The sequence below is a fragment of the Orycteropus afer genome, unplaced genomic scaffold (genome assembly GCF_000298275.1).
Source record: "Orycteropus afer afer isolate SDZICR_OR568_19922 unplaced genomic scaffold, OryAfe1.0 scaffold00003, whole genome shotgun sequence".
Taxonomy (NCBI): Eukaryota; Metazoa; Chordata; class Mammalia; order Tubulidentata; family Orycteropodidae; genus Orycteropus; species Orycteropus afer.
In genome coordinates this window covers 20,863,661-20,884,325 of record NW_006921590.1, presented here as the reverse complement: position 1 = coordinate 20,884,325, position 20,665 = coordinate 20,863,661, and the positions used below count along the sequence as shown (strand labels likewise).

At 34.5% G+C, this 20,665-nt stretch overlaps 1 protein-coding gene across 1 annotated transcript in view; it reads right to left on the bottom strand.

Moving 5' to 3' along the window:
* Positions 1-20,665, bottom strand: part of TBC1D5 (TBC1 domain family member 5) — a 544,439-nt gene that overhangs the window by 400,713 nt on the left and 123,061 nt on the right. The window contains exon 2 of the mRNA XM_042780322.1: positions 11,184-11,253. Coding sequence (XP_042636256.1) covers positions 11,184-11,253 — 70 coding nt within the window. The remainder of the gene's footprint in view (positions 1-11,183; positions 11,254-20,665) is intronic.

The following is a 20,665-nucleotide window of genomic DNA, read 5'->3' as shown; positions in this document are numbered from 1 at the left end:
ATATAATTAATATAGATTCTTGACAAAATACAAGCAACCCAACAAAGTAAGAAAAGCAATGCTCTAGGGAATCACAAATCCTAATACTAGGCCGCCTACTAACTAAGCTATGAGGCCCTAGGAAAATAATTAAAATGACAAGGCTTAGAAACTTCTGATGACTGGACAGTGTGAGGTTGGAGTAGGAAGTTCAGGTAAGTCTCTATTATCTTTAATGATGCTTCTGGCAATTAAATTGAGCCCATATTTTTAAAATAACAGGTTAAAAAAATTATATCCTTCTACCAACGTAATCAAAATAGATTTTTCTAAATTTTAAATCTTGTTCAAAGTATGCGTTTGCCCTATCCTGTAACACTGTGAATTATTCCATTTCATTTCAACAAGACATGAACCCCTTACATACAAGTGGGGGGGGGGGAGATATATACCAAAAACATATGTAATGAATGGAAGAATATTTCCACAACTTCCCAAGAGATTGATTTTGTATGAAATGCTGTTGTTGTTGTTGTTGCTATGTGCCGTGGAGTCAGACCTGACTCACAGTGATCCCTTCTTGGGTTTCTGAGACAGTAGCACTATGGAAGTAAGTAGACTGCCCAACCTTCCTTCTGAGGAGTGGCTGGTGGGTTTGAACCGACAGCCTTCTGGTTAGCAGTCAAGTGCCTTAGGCATTCTTTGTTATACAACTTGAAGCCTAATTTTTCAAATTTACTGAATCATTCCAGATAATTCAAATTAATGTATTTTTTCTTATTCAGAAAAAGATTTAACTTTTAGATTCAAAAGGATAAACCAATTATGAATTAAAAAACAAAACACTTTTTACCAACTTCTACACCTTTGATTTAGTGAGCTATATAACATTCCATGGCTGATAACTAAGGAGTTGGGAGTTCTGATCAATATAAAAAACGTGAGTCCTACACTGTAGAGCTAAATGTTGTTATTTTCATTTTTCCCCTTTCATTAAAAAGAATAAAACAAAATACATAATGGGGGAAAGTTCCCTTTGTTTATGCAATAAAAGTTTTTTGAAATAAGAAATACACAATTTCTTTAGAGGGGATTAAAAAAAAAAAAAGAAGAAGAAGAAGCCAAAGACTATGAATGTTTCTTTATACAGAAAACATAAATAGTTGCGTAGTATCCAAGTATGCAAGGTCTATATAGATTTTTCAAGTCTCAAGTCAAGCCAACTTTCCAAATTTAGGATGTTTTCAAATACAAAATATACAGGTAATTATTCTGTAAACCTTGGTGTATCCAGGTAGCTTTTGTTTTTTAATTCAAAACCAGAGTTCTTAAACTATTATAATCTTCAGTTTATTGGCTGTGACATAACTGGAAGACTATTGGCTATTATTATTTTAAACCTTGTCTCTTGGAGTCAATATTGCATTTAACCCACTGGCACTGAGTTGATTTTGATTTACAGTGTCCCTATATGACAGGGTAGAACTGCCCCATAGGGTTTCCAAGGCTGTAAATCTCTACAGAAGCACACTGCCTCATTTTTCTCCTGTGGAGCAACTGGTGGATTCAAATCACCAACCTTTATGTTAGCTGCTGAGCACTTAAACCCCTGTGCCACCAGGACTCCTTAATATTGCATTTACCAAGTATTGTCTGAAAATCACGTAACTGAAAATCTAGAAGGTAGTACATTTTTCCTAATAGCAGTTAGGGAAAGTGTTTATAAATGCCATGCAAAATTGAATTGTAAAAATAATTAAAGGTAGATGATTTACTATTGTAAATACAGAATCTAGAAAATCAGAGACAAATATAATACTCACTGCCCTTGAGTCAGATCCGACTCATAGTGACTCCTTCTTGGGTTTCCAAGGCAGTATCACTATGGAAGTAGATTGCCCAACCTTCCTTCTAAGGAGTGGCTGGTGGGTTTGAACTGCCAGCCTTCTGGTTGGCAATCAAATGCCTTAGGCACTATGCCACCAGAGCTCAAATTTATTTTAAAACAATCTACCATGATACATATTCTACCCTATGACATTTATACAATGCCAAGATAAAGTACGAAAATTAGACAGTATTTTTAGTTTACCACGTAATGCCAAATAACTGGCCTGAGATTTTTCCCTCTAAACTGACTCTTAACACAAGTTCATCACTGCTATCTGGCTACATAAACACTGCCTAACTCTTATTAATAAATGAGATATAAGTGAAGCTATTTTATATAGGAGCTCTGGTAGCATAGTGGCTAAGGCACTTGACTGTTAACCAGAAGTCTGGTTGTTCAAACTCACGAGCCACTCCTCGGAAGGAAGATGGGGCAATCTACTTCCATAGTGTACTGCCTCGGAAACCCAAGGAGGGGTCACTATGAGTTGGGTCTGACTCGATGGCACATAACAACAACAATGCAACATTTTCTATACTGGGGACTATGGCATTATACTTTAAGAACCTTATAACATGTAGTAGTTTGAAGCACTGCATTGACTCAAAAACCATATAGACTTCCTATGTACTTTTGTAGAAAGCTATAATTTGCTCAGTAAAGATATTTAGGAACACAGGATGAAAAAGGGAAAGTTTAAAAATGTTCACCTTCATTTTATTTCATAGGTCATTGTTATACTATCTAATAAGATAATTAAAAACATGCAAGCAGCTGGTACTACAGCTAAACAGATTAATGTAATAGTCTGTAGTCATATGTGCTGGCAAGGGCCTTGCCTCTTTGGCGAGGAGAAGGTCAGCTGCCCTTGGGAAGGGGAGGGGAGCAGTGGGAAGAGAATATTCCTTCTACCTTGTGGCCCCGTGCTACAGACACCAGGTTAAATGTTTACTACAAACTGTTAATCTGAAAACTTCTTTTGTTTTCTACCTGGCAATCTTCTCTCAGTTTTAATGGTTAAATGAGAAAGAGAGAAAGCTCCTATTATAATTTGGCAGAGAACATTAATAATGGTCTTTAAAAAGTATGTATTTCATAAAATCAATAATGTCTTCTCAGTCTCTCTAAATTTCCATTTTAACACATCATTTGCTAAATAGTTGGGAGATGTATAAATTTTAAACCAAACTTCTAAAATAAGATCTGTTCTATTACTTGTTATCTTGTTAGGTATCATTGAGGCGGTTCCACCTAATAGCCACCCTATGTACAACAGGGCCAAAAACAAACAAACAAACATTTAAAACCACTGCCCAATCCTAGGATATCCTCACAACTGTTGCCATGTTTGTCCACGGCAGCCACTGTGTCAACTGAACTCATTAAAGGTGTTTCTCTTTTTTGTTGACCCTCTACTTTCCCAAGAGTAATGCTCCAGGGACCAGTACCTCTTGAAAACATGTCCAAAGTATGTACGTGAGACAAAGTCTTACCATCTATGCTTCAAAGGAGCATTCTGGCTGTACTTCCTTTAAGACAGATTGTTCATTCCTCTGGCAGTCAACAATATACTCCATTTTTCTCACCCATGCCACAACTCAAAAGCATCAATTCTTCTTTGGTCTTCCTTATTCCCTGTCCAGCTCTCACATGCATGTGAGGCAACTGAAAACACCATATAGCTTGGGTTGTTGTTGTTGTTGTTGCTATGTGCCGTGGAGTTGGACCTGACTCATAGTGACCCTTCCTTGGGTTTCCAAGGCAGTATCACTGCAAGACTAGAATGCCTAACCTTCCTTCCAAGGAGTGCTGGTGGGTTTGAACCACCAGCCTTCTGGTTAACAGTCACATGCCTTAGGCACTACGCCACCAGAGCTCCCATAGCTTGGATAGGGGCACCTTAGTCTTCAGAGACATCTTTGCTCTTCAGCACTTGAACGAGGGCTTTTGCAACAAATTTTCCCAGTGCAATACGTTGCCTGATGTCTTGACTGCTGCTTCCATTGGGGTTGATTGTGGAAACAAGTAATATGAAATCTCTGACAACTTCAATTTTTTTCTCCATTTATCATGATGCTGCTTATTGGTCTAGCTGTGAGGATTTTGTTTTCTTTATGTTGAGATATAATCCATACTGCAGACTGTAGTCTTTTATCTTCATCAGTATGTGATTTAAGTCATCCTCACTTTCAGCAAGCAAAGTTGCGTCATCTGCATATTGCGGGTTGTTAATGAATCTTCCTCCAATCCTGATGCCACATTCTTCTTCATATAGTCCAGCTTATTGGATTATTTGCTCAGCATACAGATTGAATACGTATGGTGAAAGGATACAACCCTGATACATACCCTTCCTGATTTTAAACCATACAGTATACCCTTGATCTGTTCAAAAGACAGCCTCCTGGACTATCTACATGTTCCTCATGAGCACAATTAAGTGCTCTGGAATTCATTCTTTGCAAGGTTATCCATAATTTGCTATGATCCACACAGGTGAATGCTTTAGCATAGTCAACAAATTACAAGTACCCATCTTTCTGATATACTCTACTTTCAGCCAAGATCCATCTGATATCAGCAATGATATCCTTGCTCCACGTCCTCTTCTGAATCTAGCTTGCATTTCTGGAAGTTCCCTGTCAATATATTGCTGCAATCATTTTTGAATTATCTTCAGCAAAATTTTATTTATGTGTGACACAAATGATATTGTTCGGTAATTTCCACATTCTTTGGGATCATCTTTCTTTGGAATGGGTACAAATATGACTCTCTTCCAGCCAGTTGGCCAGGTAGCTGTCTTCCAAATTATTTGGCATAGACAAGTAAGTGCCCCCAGCGTGGCATTAATTTGTTGAAACATCTCAATGGGTACTCCATCAATCCCTGTAGCCTTGTTTTTGCCACTTCCTTTAGTGCAGTTTTAACTTCTTCCTTCAGTACCACTGGTTCTTGATCATATGTTACCTCCTGAAATAGTTGAACATCAACAAATTCTTTTTTGTACAGTGACTCTATGAATTCCTTCAATCTTCTTTTGTTACCTCCTATATCAATCAATATTTTGCTCATAGAATCATTCATTATTGCAACTAGACGCTTGAATATTTTCTTCAGTTCTTTCAGCTTGAGAAATGCCAATCATGTTCTTCTCTTTTGGTTTTCTATTTCCAGATCTCTGTACATTTCATTATAATAGTTTACTCTGTCTTCTCGAGCTGCTCTTTGAAATCTTCTGTTCAGCTCTTATCTTGTCATTCCTTCCATTTGCTATAGCTACTCTCTATTCAAGAGCAAGTTTCAAAGTCTCTTCTGACATCCATTTTGGTCTTTTCTTCCTTCCCTGTCTTTTTAATGATCTTTTGCTTTCCTCATGTATGATGTTCTTGATGCCATCCCACAACTCGTCTGGTTTTTGGACATTGGTGTTCAATGCGTCAAATCTATTCTACGGATGGTCTCTGACTTCAGATGAGATATAATCAAGGTCATATTTTGGATCTCATGGACTCGTTTTAACTGTCTTCAGCTTCAGCTTGAATTTGCATAAGAGCAGCTAATGATCTGTTTCACAGTCAGTTCCTGGCCTTGTTTTGGCTGAAGATATTGAGCTTCTCCATTGCCTCTTTCCACAGATGTAGTTGATGTGATTTCTATGTATCCCATTGGCAAGGTCCACATGTTTAGCCACCATTTATGTTGTTGAAAAAAGGTTATCTGCAATGAGTAAGTCATTGGTCTTGTGAACTTCTATCATGGGATCTCTGCTGCCATTTCTATCATCAAGGCCATCTTTTCCAATTACTGGGGATTCTTCTTTGTTTCCAACTTTTACATTCCAAACACCAACAATCATCAGTACATCCTGCTTGCATGTTTGATGAATTTCAGACTGCAGAAGTTGGTAAAAATCTTAACTTTCTTCATCTTTGGCTTTAGTGGTTTGTGTGCAAATTTGAATAGTGGTAGTAGTAACTGGTCTTCCTTGTAGGCATATGGATATTATTCTATCACTGATAGCATTGTATTTCAGGATAGATCTTGAAACATTCTTTGTGACGATGGATGTGACACCATTCTTCTTTATCATTCCTGGCATAGACCATAACCTTGTTTGGTTCAAAATGGCCAATGCCAGTCCATTTCAGCTCACTAATGCCTAGGGTATCGATCTTTATGTGTTCTATTTCATTTTTGACAACTTGCAATTTTCCCAGATTCATACTTCGTACATTTCACATTCTGATTATTAATGGATATTTGCAACTGTTTCTTCCCATTTTGAGTTGTGCCCTATCAGCATGACGGTCCTGAAAACTTTACTCTATCCACATCAATAAGGTCAGCTCTACTCTGAGGAGGCAGCTCTTCCCTAGTTGTTTCTTGAGTGCCTTCCAATATGAGCGGCTCATTTTCTGGCACTGTATCAGACAATGTTTCTGGTCTCTTCATAGAGTTTTCCAGTACTGTCTCAGATAGTGTTTCACTGCCATTCATAAGGTTTTCACTGGCCAATTTTTTTGAGAAATGGATGGTCCTTTCCTTCTTCCAAGTCTGTCTTAGTCTGGAAGCTCTGCTGAAACCTGTTCACCATGGGTGACCCTGCTGGTATTTGAAATACCAGCGGCATAGCCTAAGGCCTCACTGCAACATGCAAGCCACCATAGTATGACAAACTGACAGATAAGTGGTGGCCTATGTATGCATATGAAATGAATGAAAAAACCATGGATTGGGTCAGGAGTACCTTAGTCCTCATAATGACATCTTTCCTTTTTAACAGTTTAAAGAAGTCTTTTGCAGCAGGTTTGTCCAATGAAACATGTTGTTTGATTTCTTACCTGTGTTCTATGATTGTTGATTATGGATTCAAGTAAAACAAAATTGTTGACAACTTCAATATTTTCTCTGTTTATTATGATGTTACTTACTAGTGTCCAGTTGTGAGGATTTTTGTTTTCTTTATATTGAGGTAGAGTCTGCACTGAAGGCTGTTGCCTTTGATCTTCATCAGTACGAGCTCAAGTTCACCTCACTTTCAGCAAGAAAGGCTGTATCAACTGCATATAGATGACATAGAGGTTGTTAACGAGTCTTCCTCCAAACTCAATTCCCTGTTCATCTTCATATAGTTCTGCTTCTCAGATTATGTGCTCAGGTTATAAATTGAGTAAGTAAGGTAAAAGGATACAACACTGATGTACACACTTCCTGATTTAAAACTATGTACTTGTTCTTTTCAAATGATTGTCTCTTGGTCTATGTACAGGTTCTGCAAGAGCAAAATTAAGTACTCTGGAATTCCCATTCTTTGCAATGCTGTCCATAATTTATTACAATCCACACAGTAAAATATCTTTGCATAGTCAATAAAACATAGGTAAACATCTTTCTGGCATTCTCTGCTTTCAGTCAACATACATCTAACATCAGCAATGGTATCCCTCATTCATATCCTCTTTTGAATTCATCTTGAATTTCTGGCAGTTCCATGTATTTGTACTGCTGCAACCATTTCTGAATTATATTCAGCAATATTTTACTTGCATGTTATATTATTATTATTCAAACATCATATAATAAACATACTGGTGCCTTAGGAGTTAAGCAGGTTTACTCTATTTGAATTAGTGAAGCAAAACTACAAAAGACAATTCAGATTAAGATCTCCAAGTCTATAGAAAAGAAATCTAGGAACATGAGGCACAAAAAGCTATAGTTAGTGTACATCAATTTTACATTTCAGCTTTTCTCTCTCAAAGTTCCAGAAATTCATCCCTGAATTTATACTAATAGTAAAATATCTAAGTGTACAAATTTGTTTTAGAAAAATAACCTAGAATACTTCATCAGAGTTTGAGAGTTACACCTCAAGTTAAGCTTGTTCTTAGCTTCCTTTCTGCTAATAGATGGTTATTATCCTCTAAGAAACATTTTTTTCTATTCCTTCTGTCTTTATATTAGAGCACTTTTTTTAAAAAAAAAAAAATTCTATAATTCCAAAGACTAATAACGATGATAATGACACCAACTAGAAGAGAAAAGCAACTGATATTTAGTCAGCATTCACATGGCATTATTCCATTAACTCTTCATTACAACTGCATTTTAATATTCCCACTTCAAAGATGAGAAAATGAGGCTGACACTTGTTCATAGTCCCCACGGGATTTGGAGGTAACCAGAAAGCTGGCAGTTCAAACCCATCAGCCACTCCTCAGAAGGAAGACGGGGCAATCTACTTCCATAGAGATACCGGCTCGCAAACCCAAGGATGGGGTTGCTGTGAGTCAGATCCGACTCCACGATAGTGAATTTGGTTTGGTTTTTTTATGTTTAGGTATATTTCAAAAAAACTAAATAAAGGCTACATTTTCTTGAAACTGATAATCTAAGCTAAGGACATAATAATACAAACAAACAATATATAGAACATAAATGTGCAGTTCAAAATTGAATTTACAAGTTAATAAAATCTCCACATTTGCTACAAAATGGTACACATCTTGAAGCACTAAATCAAAGGTAAAGAAACAAAGTTGCCAATTTACATATGTTGAGCAAAAAAGAAATTCATTTACAGTTTTACCATAGCTATTCAAAAGGCTTTTATTTTATATACTTTATCTCAGTCTGTAAAGCAGTAGTGAGAAGGAAACCTATATCATACCCATTTTAAAGAAGAGAAAGTAAGCTAATCCTTATCCTGAACACGTGCCATATACTTTGCATGTGCTGACGTCAGGTTTATAGCCTGAGCAGTCTAAATGTGAAGGTTAGGATTTCAAAGGTAGTTTAAGTAATACAAAGACAGAATTGTTAAGCTAAAAGATATTTAAGGAAGTATTTAAGTTTTTTTTAATAACTTATTTTTAGTTCATTGAACAGAGCTCTAATGGCAAAAGAAAAATAATTCTCATTTTCAAAAATAAATTTTACTGACAATTCTGTTGCCATTTCAGCATAATTCTGCTACAATTTCTAGGTTTTGTCAGTTAACCTTAATATAAAAATATACCCCAGAGCTGTGATTGTATGAATTCTGCATTTAACCTAAGTGTCAATTTCACAAGTAGCTCATTATATTGTAAGAGCTATTGCCTACTGAGTAGAAAAATATTCATTTCACACCTTAAATACTTTAATACTATTTAATAACAGCGCTGGCCTGCCAACTATTAAAAGCCTGCTTTTATATACTGTGCTACCTGAGCTTTTTATCTTGCCTTTTTAATTACAACAATAAATTAATATCCTAACACTACAACAGTGACAGGCATTGATTAAAAATATATTAGTTAACAATATTAGTATTTATTGTGCAAAGTTGCATTAGAAGTTCATTTCAAAATACAATTATCATCCAATAATACTAAGATAGTTTAATCTTCAAACTATTCAAGGACAAAATAAAGTATAGGATAGTACCATGTCTTCACATTAACACATTTTTCTTAACTTTACATTATGTCTATTATTTACTATAATTAGCTAACTTACAAATATAATTGTATAATATAATTTGCCAATAAAATTTATACACATATGAAGGGAATTTCCTTCCTCTGAAACACATCCTTATTTTCCTTTTGTCTTGATTGTATTTTTTACTGTATTTATATCTAATAATGATGTTACCACCACAAATTTTACATATATTATCATATTAACATTTCTCAGTTACATGCCTCATCATGTATCTATATTTAACTATTTTTTCTATTCATTTGGAGAAGGAGCCTGCTCAGTTGAGTCCTGTTCAGATGAGGCATTCTACCTATTTTTCACTAAGCCAAACTCAAGCTTTTTATTACCCTTCAAGACTGAAAGAAGGATTCAGAGAATTCTAACATTTATGAGGTAGGGTTCAGTGAAAACAAAATGAAATCATAACAAGCTTTACTGCTTTGATAATACCCTACCAGAACACTATGGAAACATAGTGTAGCACCTGTATTTAACAACTGATCCTTTTGACTCCAACTAGTATAAAATAAAGATGTCAAGTGCTTGCATTACCATCCCATTTCTGGAAATCATGAACAAACTGTAAAAACTTTCTCACTTACCATACTCTTATTAAGTGTCCACTGTAAATAAGCCCAAGGAGCGCTGGTGGCGTAGTGGACAAGGCATTTGGCTGCTAACCAGGAAGTCAGCAGTTCAAACTCCCAGCCGCTCCATGGAAGGAAGATGGGACAATCTAGTTCTGTAAAGATTTACAGCCTTGGAAATCCAGTGAGAGTCACTATGAGTCGAAATTGACTTGATGGCAGTGAGCTTGGCTTTTTTGGTTTGGTATATAAGCCCTTCTCTAGATGTTAAAAGGCTAGATTTGAAGAAACAAATCTTCAATTTGTTTCAATTAAGTTCCAATTAGAGATACAGAATATATATATGACTAAAAAATGAACTAAGCATAAATACCACATTTAGTATATGAAAAGGAGATTCAGCTTGATAGTCCAATGAGTTCTCAGGTACACAGTAGTTCTTGCATACATTTCATAGTGTTATACAAATACCAGGACAAATTCATCGTAAACACAATGTACTCCAAATTCAAGTATTTCTTAAAGAATTTGCATTGCCATTTATAATGCCAAATGTTATCATTACTGGATCTGTTATTTTTTTCCAAGAAGAAAATGGATTTCCTATATCAATTTGTTTTACTACATATGAATTTTTAAATATTATCAGAAGATGTATTTTCATTGTTTTTCTCCCTAGGTTTCCTGTTACAGATGTACAAAATCCATAAACACTTACTTAACTAAAATTCAAGTTCTAAGGAGACTCTTAATACTAGATAGATCTTTTTTTTTTTTTTTTACCTCATGTACCTTTTTTAAAAAACTAGTAATTGAGATGTAACTGCCCTATTTGCTGAAGAGTTAAACGAGATATCAACAAAGCACTTAATTTAACTGTGACACTTAAGCACTCTTAGGCTCTCAGGAGCAGTACACTGTATTTTAGCAGAGAAGTTAAACAAAAGAAAGCTATTAGTACTGTAGTAGATATACTGAAAAAAAATCAAAAGAGAAACAATTATAATGAAGCTTAACACTCACATGTGCATTTATTTCAGCATAAAATAAGTTCATTTCCTCAAGAACTAAGAATGCTGCATTTTCCATTATTTACTTAAGTCTGCAGAACAATTTCATACCACAGTATTGCTTACATTTGCCATATTTTTAAAGCACAGCTAGCAGTCCTTTACTGTTCTAAGATTAGAATCTTGTAAGGTAATGTATCTTGAATGTTTTCTTGTAAGATAATGTTCTGCATATTCATCACCTACCTATAGGAGTTAAAAGTCCCATCAGAGTCTAAAGTAGAACTTGTTCTTCTTCCATTTTTATTTGCATCACCTGGAAAAAAAATTAGAAACACTAAATAATGGAGATTCTAAAACTGAGTATTTCTATTAAAATACTACTGTGTGACAGTTCTATGCACTATTTGGTCTAAAAGCATATACCCTCTTGTTCCTCTCCTATACAAAACTAACATTTATAAACCATTTATACACTAATATTTGTAAACACAGCAATATTTTTTGGTGCAGAGTCACCCATTCTGGCCACTGCAGTAGGCAAAAGAAAATACGCAAAGAGCAGACCTGAAAGGCATTTTAGCCCTGATTTCTTCAGGGGATAGGAATGTAGTAAGCAAAGAAGTAAAACAGAAAGCAGACTTGAAGGCTGGTAAATGAGGATGTGTTTTGATGGCTTTTAATAAACTCCAATAGTTTTTCTAAAAATATATGTTTTATGTTTAAACTGTAGTCAAAAGTTCAGTAGTCTAAAAAAAAATAAACAAAAAAACCCCACCACATCAAAAGGTATGTGTGTCTCCTATAGTAATATCAAGCATTTGGAGAAAGCATTTTTACTCCAGAAACTAGTATATTTGTAAAATCAAATGTGGAATAAATTCATACCTATCAATTTAAAGACTGTAGAATAAAAATAAATTTATTGAAGAAGTTAAAAAGCTGTTTATCAATACACCAATGTAAAATAAACATTCTTATTGAAAAAAAATTAACTTGAATAGTTTAAGTTTTTAAAATATACACACCCAAATCTAATTTTTATGAAACCATGGGTTATGACCATTAAATACATCATTGATTCTTTGAAACATATTAAAAAGACCAGAAACTGATTACATTTTATACTAATTCCTGTAATGTAACTTTCTAGCATCACATTATATTCATTTTTATGTTTAAAGCTTAATAATTCAGTGATTTATCCAATTTTAATTTACACTTTAATCCACTTTGAACAATCTACGGTGCCACTGGAGATCATCACAGTGGTCCTGGTTAAGTCAAATAGTAATTACAGAGCTTTCACTTTAAAGATGAGATTATTTTTAATTATTGAGTATAGTACTTAAGGTACCATACTTATATAATTATGCTACTCATTAAACGGTTATTGAAAGCTGAAATGTAATTTTAATGACAGCTACCTATTTTTCTTCGCACATTTTATAGTTGACAGATTAGTCAAGAATGCTGGTTCTCTTCAAAATCTTTGCAGCTGTGCCAAAGCATTCAGGGGGACAAGAACAGAACTGAGCCCACTTACAGAACTCTTACTCTTAACTACATTTTTCTTTTATTTCAAAATATACTTGCAGGGATTTTTTTTAAGCAAACCTCATAAAAATGTATTACAGCACTAGCAAACAGTGATAAATTTTATAGACATAAATAATCCAAAAATGCTTAAATGTTTAAAATCAATCTAAGTAAATATATGCTGTTAATTCCTTGAAAACATCACAAAGACTATACATACAACACACTTCATTTCTTTAAAAACAACAACTATTAATGGTAACATAATAAAATAAAAAGATTTAAGGAATATTAGTAAATGAAAATTTCATACATCACATGTTGTTTAAGAGCTTTCAGGCATTTTCTGTGAAATATTCTGTAACCCACAAGTAACTACTATAGCAACACATTTATTTAAAGTTTGAGCCTTATTTCTCCTTGAAACTAAAGATTATGATACATAAAACCTCACTAATATTTCTTTCTTTATGCTGATATTTATCATCTCAAATGCAAAGTCCCTCAAATAATTAAGAGACTTTTGGTTTTTAAACCACCAGGTTTTATCATCATAATCTACTACACAAAGGTTTTTTCCAATTTATAACTGTTTCCATATGAATATATCACATTTAATGTAACTTTCATGGCACAAAGGATGGTAATAAGGAAAAAAGCATTTTTTTCCCTCAAAAACATACCAAATAAGGAAGTACAATTGTTTCACTAACAATATTAGAGAAAAGATTTCAGAGTTTGCTATATGGGGAAAAGGCAATAAAGTTTTGAAGCGGGAAAAACGGCTTTGTTCCTTCAATCCCCTAGTTGAAATTAATTATAGCAAATGTTTATGAAAACATCTGTTCCTTACAGTTATAAATTCTTAGTTTTAGTATGGGTGACTCCATACTCTTATTCTGGAAGGAAACTAAGACTAACAATTAAAGGTTTACAGAAGAACAGAGAATTTGCAATTCTGGAAAATTGCATACACAGTGCACTACATCTTGCAGATTGTGGTTTGTGTGAAACATTTGGAAGGGATTAAAACTGGTAACTAGGAAAAACTGAAGTGAAACAGAAAGGTTCATCTTTTCATTTTTGTTGCCATACAATAGAAACGTTATCTGTAACATAAGAAAATACCAACTAAGTAGTATAACAAACGTTACTTTAGCATTCCATCTAATTTGGTGGTAAGTGAAATAAGCTAAGTTAATTTTCTCAGGCATTTTAATAAGTCTAATGACAATACAATCATGGAAACGTGTAGTGTTACCCAAAAATAACAACAGAGGGTGCAAGAGAGTTTAATATGATAGTTTTACTTGCTTTTCTGATTCTTGAACAAAGTTGTCAGGTAGGTGTAATTGTAACACAGGCTCTTTCCAGATCACACACATACACATACATGTAACTATATCACTAAAGTAAGTTTACATAAGGATCTTTAAATAATCAAAAAGTACAAACACATAAGTATATTTAAGATAATAGACTTTGTTTTACCTGCTTGAAAAGTAATTTAACTCATAGTAAAATTTTAAAATACAACAGAGATCTTAAAGGTATTTTCATTTTTAATGTAAATTAATCAATAAATTATTTGGATATACTCATTTAGTAAACCCAGAGTACACATATAAAATACATGCGATAAATAACATCTATATTATATATACAGCAATGTATATTTATAACATATTATATAACATTGTATATTTATAAGGACAGTTCATTACAATTGTGTTCATTACCTACATAATACATCTTTTCTTATAAGTTGGTAAGTAAGTTTGTAAAATGGATTCATGACATTCACAATTAAAATAAGCTGGGTGATCTGAAAAAGTATGCTGGTAGTCATACTCTTTTAAATGAGAATACAAAGAATACAGAATCTCCAATAGTAGTTTTTAACATTTGTTAAATATATAATTATAATTATATATATTAATAAATATATAATTTATTAAGATGATAATATATATAATTGTGACTGAGATTTCAAAACACGGTAAGTGGAATTATGGGTTCCCTTTTAGCTTTAACTGCACTCATGTTTCACTAAAGGCATTTATGGTTCCTACCTATGCACTGTTGAAATCATGCTAAGCTCAAGTTTATAATAAATTTCTGGAGTGTTTTTTATCCACAAACATCTGCTTCATGAAGGGACAACCACAGATTTTAAACTAGGTTAAGTTAAAAATAGCCAGGATACCACTATAAATAAACACACCTACTCAAATGTGTCTTCAGTGTACATCTAAAAACACTAAGTTTTAGAGTGTCACATCATATTAGTCATGGATTCTGAAAAGTAGTACAAAGTAAAGAAAAGGTTTTATCCCTGAATTGTTGGGCAATCCTCATCAAGTATATGTAATAAATATTACACATGGGGGAAAAAAAGACTTGGTTCAAACAAAGTTGAAAGCAAAGTTATGTTGTTTATGTGATAATATGTGATAACAATGCATAAACAAATACTGTAAAAACCTAAAATCTTTTGTGTCTTAAATGAATTAGTAATCTATTACTGATATTTTTTTTTGTGAAATTTTAAATTCCATATACAGTAAAATGACTTAAAAAATGAATAAGGAAAAACACAATGACTCAGCATTGTTCATGAATACAGCAGCCTATGAGAATACTAACCTATGTCAGGAATCAGGATAAATATAAGCCCCTCCAGGCTGATTATTCATAGTGAAAAACTTGGCCCACCCAGAAAATCTAAAAGCCAGTCGTAAGTCAATAGGCAGTTTGTATATTTAATAATTTTTCATATTATCTGTTATTGTTAATTTGTCTAACATTCTAATAACTCACTGGCCATATTAGGAGCTCTGGTGGTGTAGTGCCTAAGGCATCTGACTACTAAGCAGAAGGCTGGCAGTTCAAACTCACCAGCCTTTCAAACCCACCAACCATTCCTTTGAAGGAAGGTTGGGCAATCTACTTCCATAGTGAAACCACCTTGGAATCAAGGAGGGGTCACTATGAGTTGGATCTGACTCGATGGCATATATCAACAACAACAACTGGCCATATTTAGTTCTCTAAATTAAATTTTCACATTATTATTTCACATAATGAAATCTTAGATGCAAAGAGTCATATACATAGAAACAATTTTATTAACTAACATTTTCAAGTATGTAAGTTTAATTTAAAAATATAGTATTTTTGTTATTCTTACTAAATCAATAAAATAATTTTTTAAAAAATGGAGGGAGCAGCATTATACACATACTTACATTCTAGAAAGAGCTTAAGATTGCAATTAATAAATACAGTGCAAATAAAGGTGTATCCTACAGATGGATGGATAAGTGGTTGGAAAGATGGTTAGATAGGTAGGTAGATAGGTAGGTAGATATACATGTGTGAGCCTATATAAACAGGAAATGTGTTTAACTTTTAAGTGTATAAAAATATGTTGCTGCTGATCTTTGACTATAGTTCAAAGTTACTTCCAGGAAGAAACATTTACTAAATGGGTAAAATTAAACTGTCACATTCAGCTTAAATCAAACTAAGAAGGAACGTATTAGAGAATCACGACTGAAAACTCAAGCTCAGGCAAGACAGATCTGATTATGTGCTCTACCAATTACCTGCTCAGTGTCTCAGTTTCTTTGCCTGTAAAATGGAGATAATAACAGTTTCTACCACAAAGAGTGGTTACAAAGATTAAATGAAATAAACACATGTGAAGTTCTTAAGGCAGCATACTACACAATGTAAGTCATCAATAAATGTTAGCAATCGCTGTTATGAATGCTTTGGATCAATGCATTTAGAACACTATATCCAATGGGAGAACAAAAGTAAAGCCCATTAGTACTACACAAGACGAATGCACTTACTCATAACCTAAATAACTGAAAACTGCAACTTTTTCCCCAATTATTAAAAAGCATTATTCTGATAAACTTCCTTAATTAACAAGCATCTATTTTGTGAGGTGGACATAAAGATGGTGCACTGCTAACATAGTATTGCCCAATTCTTCTAGAACCAAGACAGGGAAAAACATAGTGAAACCAATAAGAAAAATGATCACGGAACTCTGAGCATCAAATGACAGGATAAAGAATTAGATTGAGCCCTGATTAGAAAGGGAGAGGGAGTGAAGGACAGTAACTGGGGAGAGAGAGAAGAAGCTGGAGCTGACAAAGCCTAGACATTTTGAGGAAAAGAAGCCATCATTTATGGGTGAGGAGAAACCAACTTCATGGAATCCACAGTGCAAAAGAGATACAGTGTGGAGAGATCTGGAGGGAAGCCAGCCAGCTATATCTACTATACCTACCATATCACCCAATGGGTGAGTGCCATCACCCACTCCTGTACCACTGGATCAATGAGAGATGGTGGACAACATCTGCTCATCCCAACTGCAGCTCATCTTCATGACAAACAGAATCCTGCACCCACATTCCCACCCATTATTCCATACACCTAGAGACAGCAAGGCAGTGCTCCAGTGCTGCCAAGCTTGCAACCAAAGAAGCAGGCTTGTTCCACTCATCTGGATATACTGAAAGAAAGTAAGACAAAAAACCAGGGCTAAACAAACTAACATATTGTCAACAAATAAAAACTACTTCAAAATGACTCAGAGACAACTGACAATTTCAATTCAAACAAAAGAACAGGGAAAGACAGTATAAGCAAGTAACCAAAATAAATAGGAAAGCTCCCTAGGATGAACAGGCCACTCCTCGGAAGGAAGGTTGGGCAATCCTACTTCCGTAGTGATACTGCCTCGGAAACCCAAGGAGGGGTCGCTATGAGTCAGGGCTGACTCGATGGCACATAACAACAACAACAACAGACTTATCTGATAAGAAAATTAAAAGATATAGATATATATATACATACATATGTGTATACATATATATGTGTGTGTGTGTGTATATACTTATGCATATATAATGTATATACATATATAGGTATATCTCCTTCCAAAAGTGCAAAGAAACCACAAGCATAATTAAGGAAAAGATAAATAATATCCTAGAAAAAATCAGGAAAATAATACAAGACTAAAACGACACAATGAATAGATAATTAGAAACCACCCAAAAACAATTAGAAATCCAAAAGATTAACATTAAAATTATGGAGATTGATAATACATTGGAAGGACAAAAGAGCAAAATCAAATTGACTGAACAGATTAGCAAGCTAAAAGACAAATTCCTTGACAGCAGTTTTTATGGGGAAAAATCAAGAAAAGAATGAAGTTACAGTAATGAAGAAATCTTCAGAATTATATGGGATAATATCAAGAGAAATAACGTACATGTGATTGGAATTCCAGAAGAGGAGGAGGCCAAAAAAAAACAACACAGATTTGTTGTAGACAGATTGTAGACTAGCCAAAAATGCTCCTAATATCATGAAAGACAAAAACATGCAAATACATGCAAAAAGCTCAACAAACCCATACAGGATAGATCCCCCCAAAATCAACAAGATATACCATAATCAAACTTTGCAAAACCAAAGACAAAGAAAGAATTTTGAGAGCAGCTAAGGAAAGGTGAAATGTACCTACAAAGGGCAACCAATAAGACTAAACTCCAATTTCTCAGAGCAGAAACTATGCAGGCAAGGAGGCAATAGGGTGGGACATATAAAATCTTGAAAAAAAAAAAAAAAAAAAAATGGCCAACCAAGAATTATGTATCTAGCAAAACTGTCCCCTGAATATGATGGTGAAATTAGAACATTTTCAAATAGAAATTAAGGGAATTTCTAAAAACCAGACCAACCTTACAAGAAATGCTAAAGGGAGTCAGTTGGATAGAAAATGAACAATGGAAGATAAAACCTAAGACTAAAACCCAAGACAACATCACCTAGAAACCAACCCAGAAAAAGAATTCTAAAAACTAAAATAAGCTTAAAAAACTTAAAATTGAGAACTAGAGGCATAACAATTACAAAGTAAAACCAAGAAAAATGGTATAATTACAGGACTTCCAAATGTAGAGGAAGTCAGGACAATATAGAGATTGTTCCAAACTTGGGAAGATAAAAAGTAACTACAGGATAATCACAAAGAAAATAAACAAGGCTTATAACCAAAATTAGAAAGAAGAAAAACACACCAAAAAAATTCCAAAACCAAACTCACTGCCATTGAGTCATTTCTGACTCATCGCTACCCTCATTGGGTTTCCAAGGTGGTAAAGAAGAAAAACACAAGGATTTAGTTAAGTAACTCAACAACAATGGAGAAAAACAAATGATAATCTGATAACAAAATAAATTCAGCACAGGAAATTATCTGGAACAAAGAAACCATTAATACCACAATAAAAAACACAAAGGAATAATAGCAATACTGCTTTTTTTTTTTTTTCTTCCTTTTTCTCCCTGTTGTTGATTTTCTTAACTAACTCCTTGTGTTTTTCTTCTTTACCACCTTAGAAACCCAATGAGGGTAGTTATGAGTTGGAATTGACTCGATGGCAGTGAGTTTGGTTTTGGATTCTTTTGGTGTGTTTTTCTTTTATCTAATTTTGTTTATAAGCCTTGTTAATTTTCTTTGTGATTATTCTGTTATCACTTTTTATCTTCCCAAGTTTAGACCAATCTGTTCTCTATATTGTCCTGACAGGAGCTCTGGTAGCACAGTGCCTAAGGCACTTGACTGCTAACCAGAAGGCTGGCAGTTCAAACCCACCAGCCACTCCTCGGAAGGAAGGTTGGGCAATCTACTTCCATAGTGGTCCTGCCTCAGAAACCCAAGGAGGGGTTGCTATGAGTCGGGGCTGACTCCATGGGACATAACAACAACAACAACAACAACAACAACAACAACCAGAAGGCTGATGGTTCAAACCCACCAGCCACTCCTTGGAAGGAAGATTGGGTAACCTACTTCCATAGAGATACCAGCTCAGAAACCCAAGGAGGGGTCATTATGAGTTGGAAACGAATCGAGGGTAGTGAGGTTTTTTTTTTTTTTTTTTAAAATCATTACATACACTGAAAATGAATGTATTATATGCACCAGTTAAAAGAAAGAAAGTGGGTGAATGGGTTAGAAAACAGGACTCATCAATGTAATGATGCCTATAAGAGACTCACCTTAGACACACAGATAAAAATAAATTAAAAATCAAAGGTAGAAAAAAAATCAAGCTAATAGCAACCAAAAAAGGATGGAGTGGCAATATTAATTTATGAATAAATAGATGTCAAGGAGAAAAATAAGGGACAATGAAGAGCATCACATGATGACAAAAGGGTCAATCCACCAAGAGGCCTTTGTTGTTAGGTGCCGTCGAGTCATCTGCAACTCACTGCAACCTTATGTACAGCAGAGGGAAACACTGCCCGGTCCTGTGCCAGCCTCATGATCTTTGCTATACCTGAGTCCATAATTGCAGCCACTGTGTCAATTCACCTTGTTGAGGGCCTTCCCCACCAAGCATGATACCCTTTACCAGAGAATGGTCCCCTGTGACAACACAATCAAAGTAGGTGAGACGAGGTCTGGCCATTCTTGCTTCCCAAGAAGCATTCCAGCTGTACTTCTTTCAGGATAGATTTGTTAGTTCTTTTAGCAGTCCATGGTACTTTCAGTATTCTTCACCAACACTACTCCTCAAAGGCATCAACTCTTCTTTGGTCTTCCTTATACCTTGTCCAGCTCTCACAAGAATATGAGGTGACTGAAAAGACCATGGCTTGGGTTAGGTGCACCTTAGTCTTCAAGGAGACATCTTTGCTCTTCAGCACTTTCAAGTCTTTTGCAGCAGACTTGTCCAATGAAATACGTCATGTGATGTCTTGCATGTTGCTTCCACTGGTGTTGATAGTAGAACCAAGATGAAATCTTTGATAATTTCAATCTTTTCTCCATTTATCATGATGCTGGTTATTGGTTCAGTTGTGAGGATTTTTATTTTCTTTATATTGAGGTATACACTGCAGACTGTAGTCTTTAATCTTCATCAGAAAGTGCTTCAAGAAGTAACCAAAACAAGAATAAAAAGGGAACCTAGCAACTGGGAAAAAAATATTTGGCAATGACATATCTGACAAAGGACTTATCTCTAAAATTTATAGAAAATTTCAATACCTCAATATCAAAAAGACAATATAAAAAATATAAGACAGAGGCGGGGCAAGATGGCGGACTAGGCAGAAGGATTGCACAGACCCTCTTCAACAAA